We start from the raw sequence: 10,546 nt of genomic DNA, 5'->3' as shown, positions 1-10,546 counted from the left end.
AGAACAACCATTTTTGTGCAGATGAGCCAAGGCTGGTGGGCTGGTGGGCAGATTTTGGGTGCCACCACAGAAGCGAGGCCTGGGGCATGTCATGTTTCAATTTTGGCGGGGGGGGCACAGAGTCAACCCTCCAGGTCAAAGGTGAGCCAAGGCGGATGGGGGGCACACAGAGGGAATCAGGCACCCTGAGGGAAGCAGGGCACTGCTGAAGTTGCTGCTGGAACTGGGAGCTGAAATGACCACCTTGTGTGGGAATCTACTGCACTATGTATAAGGCTTGGGTTGGGCTCCATGGCTGGCTGGGTGGGATAAAGGTCAGGCAGGCAACTCACTAGATGACCATCCCCATGTGACCACACATGTGTGCATGGTTGGGACTTAGGAAGAGGTACAGGGAACAGCGAGGCCACACTCTCAAGGGCTCCTGACTGCAATGCCACTGCTTGAGTTGAGGGATGCAGAAAGCTCATGGCAAATGCAAGAGAAAGCTGCATCTGTAGGAACCTAGCAGTGAAGAAACAGAAAAAAAGTGCCCCATCCAGAAGTGGTTGTGTCATACTGGAACCAGGAAGGAAACCCCTTCCTCCTGCAATGTCTCTCCAGGGGTCTCTACTTACAAAGCTTAACATTGTGCCAGCCAGTAAAGGAAAATATATACAAGGCCGAGAACTGTTATCAGCGAGCAGGCAAAAATATGAATCTGGAGCTTAGAGGCAAGAAATTGGCAAGAAGTAAGAAGTTGACTCTTCTTCAGTAGTTGAAAATTCAGTACTTAATTTTTCATTAAATATGTACCTTCAATATTTTAAGCTACTGATGTAAATGTTTTAAATTAAACAAATATTATTAAATAATAAAAATAAAATCACTGTGCAAAACCACACAGACTTTATTCTATGTGTTCTCCAGCAAGACTACTCAACCTCTATTTCCTCTGCGTATGTTCCACATCGCCTATTTACTTTGATGACTAGTCACCTGGAAGCCTTTGTGCATCCTGTACCCCAAAACGTGGGCCAAGGCACAGCCCACTGGTATGCGGGCATCCACATAAAATACTTCTCCACCACTGCAGAGGGGGGAGGAGGAAGCTGTCACTGGCTGCTTGCAGCTGAGAACACTTTGTTTTATCTGAAAGCAGTATGTGTTGTCATGAAAAAGGAGATGTAAACGATGTTGCATCTGTATACATATGGGGAAAGAGTAATAAGTTATCTCTGACTATTTTCACTTGTTAATATGAAAACTATGCTCACTGCACAGGCAAATCACCCATGCCCAGCTGAGATCATGGCAGGAAACAGAAATACAAAGTGCAGTTCTACCAAATCCATCCCAGCTTCTTTTAATGTAACTACTAATAGCACAACCTTAAAATAGATATATTTAGGACAAGAGATAGCCAAGTCATGTTTTAGCCAGGTCTATCCCAGACAAATTTGGATGAAATGTTACCCTACTGATTCCACACTTCAAATGCTGAAAAGCTGACATGGACATTGTAGCTTAGACCTGGATGACCACACAAGACCTCATCCACCTATTCTCCTCCCTTGAATCTCAGAGACTCTTTTATCCAGTCCACAGAGTAAAGGGCAGGTCTGTGTTATTCACCCAGGCACAGTGTATCAGAGAAGATGGGGCAGAGCTGCAGCACTGTTCAATGCAGGAACCTAACCCAGTAGTGAAGCTTGGTCCAAAGAGTGACTGCTCAGGTCTGATCGGATGAGATCAGCCACTCTTTCTTCCATGAGGATGCCTGACTGGAGAGATGGAGAGAGATGCAGGATTATGGGACAAAATATCCCCACATGGCACCACCTACCTCCACTCATTCATGTCTGCCTCCTCCTTCAGCACTCACACGCCTTACCCATACATCTGGCGAGAGTCCTGTCTCTCCTTTCTCAAAAACATACCTAGACTCTATTCCCATTCTTTCCATTCCTTTCCAACTGCTGCGGTTTTGCCTTTCATTTTCTCCAGCCTGAACTCCTACAACAGTTTCCTCACTTGCCACCACACTGACCACATCTGCATCCCTCTACAGATGCGGTCAGCTCCCTCTGATGACCTTGTGTTATGGATGAGATGAAGCTCAAACTCCTTAGCCTGAAAGATAGTGGTTCCCAGAGCTGCATGTACATCCCAGTTATCTGGAGGTTGTCTTTAAAACTAACAAATAGTGGTCTCCATCTCAGGCTCCCTGGGTCCCTGGAGGTACAGGAATTGAATAATGCTGTCCCTACAAGACCCTTCGCAACACAGCGCCAATCTCCTTTCACTACCTCCTGTAACCCACCATATCCTGAACCCACAAAGATTATTTTCCATTTTCCTACCGTGACATGTGCTTTCATGCAGTGACTTTTCATATTCTTTTCTAGAGTATTTTTTCTTGCCTTCCTTATCTTTATACTTCCAGATGCTTCAACATTTAGCCCCAATAACATCTGCTCTGTGAGGTCCTTACTCATCCACTGTGAAAAGCTAGGCTCTCTTTAGTGTCTTACAGCACTTATTATTCTTAGCACAAATCGTATTTTTTCTTAGAGTTTTAAGGGGCACATAAAGTAACATCACTCTTCCTTGCTTAGTTTGAAGAGAGACACATTACTGAATTCCTATACCTCCAGAGATTCAGTGAGCCTGAGGTGAAGACCACTATCTGTTAAAGATAACTCCAGACAACTTGGATGTACATTCAGTGACATCAGACGGAAATGAAAATATCAGCTTCATTACTGATAGACTGCACGCTGGAAGGTCACACTTGTGTGTGGGCGTGGGGGCTTAGTACCACACTTTTCTGTCTAAATTACACTCCCTCCAAATGGTCAGAACCTGCCTTACTATGCTGTTTACCTGGAAGTGGAGTGGCAGAGAGCTTAACAGTAAGAATGGAGTGAGGGGAGAGAAAGAGAGGCAAAGAAGCAAGCCCATTTTTCTCTTCCAAACTCTTCATCAGATAATCCACTGTGACTGACCCCCAGTGAAGGGCTGAGGAGGCGAGAGAGGTAGAGAAAAGCCTAGTGTGGTCTGGTGGAAATCCCTCATGAAAACATAAGAATTTTAGAATAAATGCCCCCTAAGAGTACTGTAATTATTTTGATATGATCATCTTACTCTATTTCCTAGACTTCTAGAATCCCGAAGATGCGATTTTTTCGTTTCTTCTGCCTAGTACTAAATTCAGTAAATGTTTGTTAAATGAATGCTTAATCCTGAAGTGTTATTTAACACGTTAGATTTTAAAGACAGTGATAGCTCAAATTTTAAAATCAAACAGCTTCTAGTCATTTCAAATTCCCAGTATTCTCTCTAACATAATTACATGGTTTATTGGTTATGTTTGAACATTGTCTACAAGTATTATTTGTGGTAGACTTTATCCTCCAAATGGCTGAGTCTTCCATTTATTTTTAGTTGCTTTCTTAATTTAAATTCAAATAGGACAAAAGCCAGGACATGATGTCCTGCTGCTGTGTACATAGCTTAAGAATGATTTCTAAATATTTGCTACCATTTGTAAGAGAAACAGACGTTGTGAGGCATCACATATCTAGATAGATTGGAACCAGATGAGAAGCATGTGGTCCTTATTTCCAAAATCCTTGTTCACATTGGAGAGGGGTTGGCAGATGAAAGCTGAAACCTCTCCTTCTGAATAACCAGATAAAGGGAAAGTGTCTGCCTATTCAAGTTGTGGAATAGTTTGGAAATCAGTAATGAAGAGAGGCCAAAACAGACCTCGGACATTGGAGAGTAAAGTGGACAGAAGAAAGGCATTGAAACAAGAGAACTTTGGCTTGGAATATCAGTAGGTCACTTATATCTCAGTAGCAGTTTCTTCATCTTGAAGGGGAGTTAATATCACTTTTGCAAAGTTGGCTGTGATAACTGAGTGAGGCCAGGTGTGGTACCTGGCCTAGCAGACATCGGTCTCTGTCATTTATACATTGGACTAATAGCACACCAGCATCATGGAGTAGCAACACTGCTTCTCTGTCAGTTTGTGGAGACAGGGGTGGAGATGTTTCCTGAGCAAATTTATTTTTCAAAAACTCCTTCAGAGGCATTGCCCGTATGTCCCATGGTTGATTTCTTTTTTTTCATTTGTGAAAATGTAAACACAGGCTTGGGCACTTTCACCATGTTACCATTGCTGTACTATTTACCTTTTTTACTTGAATACAAGCTGTGAGTTTCAATGCTCATCTGGTCTACTTGGCTAGGATGGCATTTATGCTACTTAGGAATGGTTGACATTTAGATCTTAGCAGTAACTGTTGGAACACATCCAGGTTAATCTTGGATAATTGGTTTAAATCCAATTCTTTTTGTTTTTCCCTGAGAGGAATGATAAGAAACTATTAACAGTGATTGCTTTTGGGTGAAAGAGACATGGCAGGAGAGGAGGCAGTCTCTAAGATGGCCCCCAAAGACCCCCACCTCCTAGTGTTCACCTCATTGTGCAATCCCCTCCTCTTCAGTGTAGACTGGACTTACTAGCTTGCCTCTAACGAACAGAATTCAGCAGAAGCGATGGATGTCACTTCCAAGATGAGGTTTTAGAAAGACTGTGACTTCCACCTTGAGTGGTTTTTTTTCTTGCCTTTTCTCTCACACGCTCACTCAGAGGGCCTCTGGTTTCCAAATTGTGAGCTGTCCTATGCAAGACCCCCGTGGCAAGGAACCGGGGGAGGCCTGCGGGAAACCACCTATGAACAAGTCAGGCCCTCAATCCACTGCCTGTGATGGACTAAATTCTGCCAAAAACCAAATGAGCGAGCTTGAAAGAAGACTTTCCCTTTGTCAAGCGTTTAGATGAGACTGAAGCTCCAGTCAACAGCTTGACTGCAACCTCTGAGAGACCTCATGCCAGAGACAACCAACTAAGCAGCAGCTAGACTTCTGACCCCGAGAACTGTGACATGATGAGTGCTTTGTTATATTAAACTGCGAAATTTGGGAATAATTTATTGCACAGCAATAGATAACTAATAGATAGGGTAATCTGGCATATCTTAAATGTATGTGGTTGATGTCTCATGCCTCCCTAAAATGTATAAAACCAAGCTCCACCTCAACCACCATGGGCACACGTTCTCAGAATCTCCTGAGGGTTGTGTCACAGGCCATAGTTATTCATATTTGGCTCAGAATAAACCTCTTCAAATATTTTACAGAGTTTGACACTTTTCATCGACAAAGTAACACTCTTTGGCAAGATTCCCCTGACATATTTTGCCCATCTGTTTATTTAAAATTTCGATTGCACTTGCTTTAGGAGTATCTCTTGTCAACACTAATAATTATAGATGCACTGTTTTAACTGTATCTCATATAGACCTGAACTCATTGGGTTTAATTTTGAGATTCAATACATGAGTAAATGCCATTTGTAGGTATTATTACCAGAGACAGTTTCACTCTCATTTTGTTTAAGTGTGCTTTCTTAGTTTGTATCTTTGCTACATGGCCTGTATTTTTTTTTTTTTTAGGTAATTTCACTCTTCTCCCTGTGGTAATTTGAAAATTATTAAGACTGATCTTCTTTCAATTTTAAGTAACATACTTAAAAGTGAACATTCCAAGTCATCTTCATTCAACCTCATAAAGCAAAACAAAATCTACTTACTTCTCCCTGTGGAAGATGAGGGCACTCACCCCCTTAGACTTCCTTCTATAAGCTTCAAGATTGTGTCAGAACATATTAGGATTTTTATTTGTCTATTGTTGTTATTTTTAACATTATGTAGCTTTTCTATAAATAGGTATAATATCTACATTCTGTACTATGAACATTATTTTTCTATTTTTAAATAATTTACGGTTTACTCTCGGTCAGTGGTGGCCACCTAATTTTTTTTTTTTTTTTTTTTTTTTTTTTTTTTTTTTTTTTTTTTTTGAGATGGAGTCTCGCTCTGTCCACCCAGGCTGGAGTGCAGTGGCGTGATATCCGCTCACTGCAAGCTCCGCCTCCCGTGCTCACGCCATTCTCCTGCCTCAGCCTCCCGAGTAGCTGGGACTATAGGCACCCACCACCACACCTGACTAATTTTTTTTGTATTAAATAGAGACGGGGTTTCACCGTGTTAACCAGGATGTTCTCGATCTCCTGACCTCGTGATCCGCCTGCCTCGGCCTCCCAAAGTGCTGGGATTCCAGGCGTCAGCCACCGCGCCCGGCCGGCCACCTAATTTTTAAGGCCCAGTTCAAAATGAAAATGATGCTGAACGCTTGCCATGGTCTTGGATTCCCCGTGTCTGCCAGGTCGTTGCTGGGAATCCACAGTCCCGGCAATTCTGAACCGCCTGAGAACTGCCCCAGTAGGAGGGAAACCATTTCTCCAGGGTGAGATTTGTAAGCTGTCAGGTCTGGTTGGGGGTGGCTGGATAGGGAGTGGGGACTAACTAATAGAAAAGGGTAATAAAAAGCAGCTTTTACCTTTTATTTTACACCTGCTCTACTGTATATTTCTCATTTTATGTATGTACAATATTTACTTTTAAAAATACTGTCAAGAGGTGTTATTTAGGCCAGTAGATTATGGAAAATCCTGCAAATTGGCTTACTCAGTGCAAACTCCAACAGCTTCTATTGCTTTCCCATACTACAGAAGCTAGCAAACTTAAAAAACAAAACAAAACAAACAAACAAACAAAAAAAAAAAAAAAAAAAAACACCCTGCATTTCCTAGACTCTCTTGAAACTGAGAACACATATGTGACCTAGTTTTCATCAAGCAAACACACTGCTTAGGTAAAACTCAGAAAAATATTAGCACTTGGGATGATGGGATGTTCTAGCCAATCTGTGGGTAGAAATACTCTGCAGTAACTGTAGTGGAGGTTCTATGGTCTAGGTATAAATTAGACTCTAGTCCTCAAATCAAAAGTGTGAAGGGATAGTGTGAAGTGGCCATGGAGTTTCCATAAGAGCAGTTCCATAGAACTGCATTCTATGTGGTGCCATTGTTCCTGTTTGGGCAACATCCAAGATGAGAACTTAACTCACTTAACACTTCTCCCTCCTGCTTTTCTCCTCCTTCCCAAATTTTATTTTATTTATTTTTTTGAGACAGAGTCTCACTCTGTTGCCTAGGCGGGAGGGCAGTGGCACGATCTCAGCTCAGCAACCTCCACCTCCTGGGTCCAAGCGATTCCCCTGCCTCAGCCTCCTGAGTAGCTGGGATTACAGGTGCACGCCATCATGCCTGGCTAATTTTTGTATTTTTAGTAAAGACAGGGTTTCATCATGTTGGCCAGGCTGGTCTCCAACTCCTGACCTCATGATCTGCCCACCTCAGCCTCCCAAAGTGCTGGGGTTACAGGCGTGAGCCACTGTACCTGGCCCCCAAATTTTTAAGTTAAATAATTAATTAGCACTAATTATTTAAAATGTTAAGTTAAATTTCTTTTGGTGGCTTCAAAACTGACAGTATAATGGTTTACTATTTTTGCTCAACTATCTTTATCTTAACTTTCCTTAACTTCCCTGTAAAACTCTACCCTTTCCTCCAACTTTCTTCAGACTTGCTTCCACTAAGACTTTTGAGAGTGAAAGAAGGCACTATTTTGTAATTACACGGGGATAAGAGGCATAATCAAATCTTATATGTTCATGCCACATAAGTAGAATCATATTCCTGTCCGTTTTCTCCACCTGTCTGAAAATATATGCTTACGATCTTTTATTAATCAAAATGTAAGATCAATAAGTTCAAATATACAGAAAAATATAGAAGTATGCAAACATGTTGGCATATTTAGATTCACCATATAAGTGAGATCATGTGGTATTTGTCTTTCTGTGCCTGGCTTATTTCACTTAACATAATGTCCTTCAAGTTCCTCCATGTTGCTGTAAATGACGAGATTTCTTTCTTTCTTAAGGCCGAATTGTATTCCATTAAGTAAATATACCACATTTTCTAAATCCAAAAAAGTCAAACTCATAGAATTAGAGATTAGAATGGTGATTACCAGGGGTTAGGGGTAGGAATTGGGGCGATGTTGGCTAAAGGATACAAAATTTCAGTTGGAGGAATAAGTTCAAGAGAGCTGTCAAGATTAACTGTAGTGACTACAGTTAATAACAATGTATTGTATTCTTGAAAATCCCTAAGAGAATAGATTTTAAGTCCTCTCACCACAAAATAAGTATGTGAGATACTCGATTTAACCATTCTACCATATATACATATTTCAAAACATCACATTGTACACAATAAATATATGCAATTTATTATTAATTTTAAAAACAAATGGTTCAATATGCTAATATTAGTCACTTCCATATGGTGAGATAATGGGCAATTTTTATTTCCTTCTTCCGCATTTTTTTATGCTTCCTAATTTTTGCCATTATCCATGAATTATGGACGGGGGGTTAAAGTAATATTTACTCTTCTAGGCAGCGGATATTTAGGACATTAAATCCAGGAACTGACTCCATTGCTGAAATGCTACTTGTGGCGATCATCTTCTCCCAAGCTCCACATTTTAGCTTTGTACAGAGTGATGTCATTGTAGACCCTGAAGTGGTTCATCCTACGGTCACTGCGTTCTGGGTCGACCAAGGGCTCTGAGTCCCACCCAATTTCCTGGTTTTCAGTTTGTGCCTCCGGGTACTTCTTCCTTGGCCCCTGGGCAGCATGGTGAATGAGATTCAGAAACCTGGCGTCTGCGGGTTCCTCCAGGTTATCATGCCAAGACATGGGCTTCCTCGTAATCCTGTGAACCTTGCGCAGGGGATTCACGTGGTACTGAGTGTAGAGTTTCTGGGTTCGTAACTCTTTGAGGTACAGCTCCCGCAAGATCTGGTTCTGATGAACCTCATCTGTGACCACCCTCTCTTTCGGGTGTCCCGCCATGGCCTTGGAGCTGCTCGGTGGGTCCGGCGCTCTCTTGGCGTCCTCTTACCACTCGCTCGGCCGCAGGCCTCCTGCAGTCTCTAGGCAACGGCGCCCCACTCCACCTCCAGGCAACAGCGTTCGTATGATACCACTCTGGCCTCTCGGAATCCAGCCTCTTTACTAGAACTGCCTCTCGATACTGCCAGGAAAAAGGCTTGCCATCAACTGGCAAACCCAGGAGATAATGAACATAAAACTGGACCTCACGTTGGCCAATCACCTCCCTCCTTGAGAACAGATTCGATGCCTTTCAATCCCCTACCTTCTCTGCTCCTGGTTCTACAGTTTGCTCTGTGGTTACAGACCAAGTTCCACGGAGAAGCCAGTTCAAATGCAGACGCTTGTGCAGTCTGCCTGCCCAGGCAGGAGAGGAAAGGCGCAGGCCAGGCTGAATATTCGCTTGCCATGGTCTTGGATTCCCCGTGTCTGCCAGGTCGTTGCTGGGAATCCACAGTCCTGGCAATTCTGAACCTCCTGAGAACTGCCCCAGTATGAGGGAAATCATTTCTCCAGGGTGAGATTTGTAAGTCGTCAGGTCTGGTTGGGGGTGGCTGGATAGGGAGTGGGGACTAGAGTACAGGAAACTAGCAGGAAGGGCTATGAGGAGGGCGAGGGGGGAAGATAGGAGGGCACTGGGAAAGGGGTGCCTGACGAACAGGGGGGCGGCACACAGACGCTCTGGTAGTAACAGAGGAAGAGCTGGGCAGAAAGTTCCTTGAGGTAGGGTACTGGGAAGGGGAGACATCAGTCAGCTTGGGCAAACGGGTAGGGCAGAAAATCGAACAAGATGGACGGCTCTGGAGAGGAGGCTGAGGGCAGGAAGTTTGAGGAGTAACGGGGGGAAGGAGGGCTGGAAGACGAGAGCGGGAAGGAACAGAAAGAAATGGAGCCTGGGGTTGAGGCCGAGAGATTGGAGGTAGCTTTCTAGTCATTTTTCCAAATAAGCGCTGTAGTAACTCACTTGTCCAAACGAATCAAAATGAGTAACTGAGATGTGCTGAGACCGATTCCAGCTTTTATCCCCTCAGAACATTCCATCACAGAATGCCTATTATGAAATGTACATGTATCTCCTTAGGACATTTCATCACAGAACTCTATTATGAAATGTACATACTCCCCTTTGTTCCAGTGAGGAAGCCCCACCAACCAGAGAAAAGATCTCAGTTTCTTGGTTTAAGAGTGATCAAGGGGGCCGGGCGCGGTGGCTCAAGCCTGTAATCCCAGCACTTTGGGAGGCTGAGACGGGCGGATCACTAGGTCAGGAGATCGAGACTATCCTGGCTAACACGGTGAAACCCCGTCTCTACTAAAAAATACAAAAAACTAGCCGGGCGAGGTGGCGGGCGCCTGTAGTCCCAGCTACTCGGGAGGCTGAGGCAGGAGAATGGCGTAAACCCGGGAGGCGGAGCTTGCAGTGAGCTGAGATCCCGCCACTGCACTCCACCCTGGGCGACAGAGTGAGACTCCGTCTCAAAAAAAAAAAAGAGTGATCAAGGGAAATAGCAAAGAAAAGAAATGGGGCTGTAATATTGGTCCCTGTTCTTGGGATACCATGTAGTTTTGCCTCTCCACAGACAAAGATTGATCAAGGGGCTAACAGAGGTAGGGGCTTGGAGCCTAGGA

General features: G+C 43.5%; 1 protein-coding gene across 1 annotated transcript; it reads right to left on the bottom strand.

The window, feature by feature from the left end:
- Nucleotides 1–8,226: 8,226 nt before the first annotated feature.
- LOC704337 (protein CFAP144P1) lies at nt 8,227–9,961 on the bottom strand. Its single transcript, XM_015133686.2, has 2 exons — nt 9,183–9,961; nt 8,227–9,085 (listed from the first exon to the last, which is right to left on the bottom strand). Exon 2 carries the CDS (start codon nt 8,876–8,878, stop codon nt 8,471–8,473), a length of 408 nt encoding a protein of 135 aa, XP_014989172.1. The 5' UTR covers nt 8,879–9,085; nt 9,183–9,961; the 3' UTR covers nt 8,227–8,470.
- Between the last annotated feature and the right edge of the window lie 585 nt (nt 9,962–10,546).

The sequence above is a fragment of the Macaca mulatta genome, chromosome 3 (assembly GCF_049350105.2).
Source record: "Macaca mulatta isolate MMU2019108-1 chromosome 3, T2T-MMU8v2.0, whole genome shotgun sequence".
NCBI lineage: Eukaryota > Metazoa > Chordata > Mammalia > Primates > Cercopithecidae > Macaca > Macaca mulatta.
The sequence above is the reverse complement of the archived record's forward strand: the minus strand, read 5'-3'. Positions and strand labels throughout refer to the sequence as shown.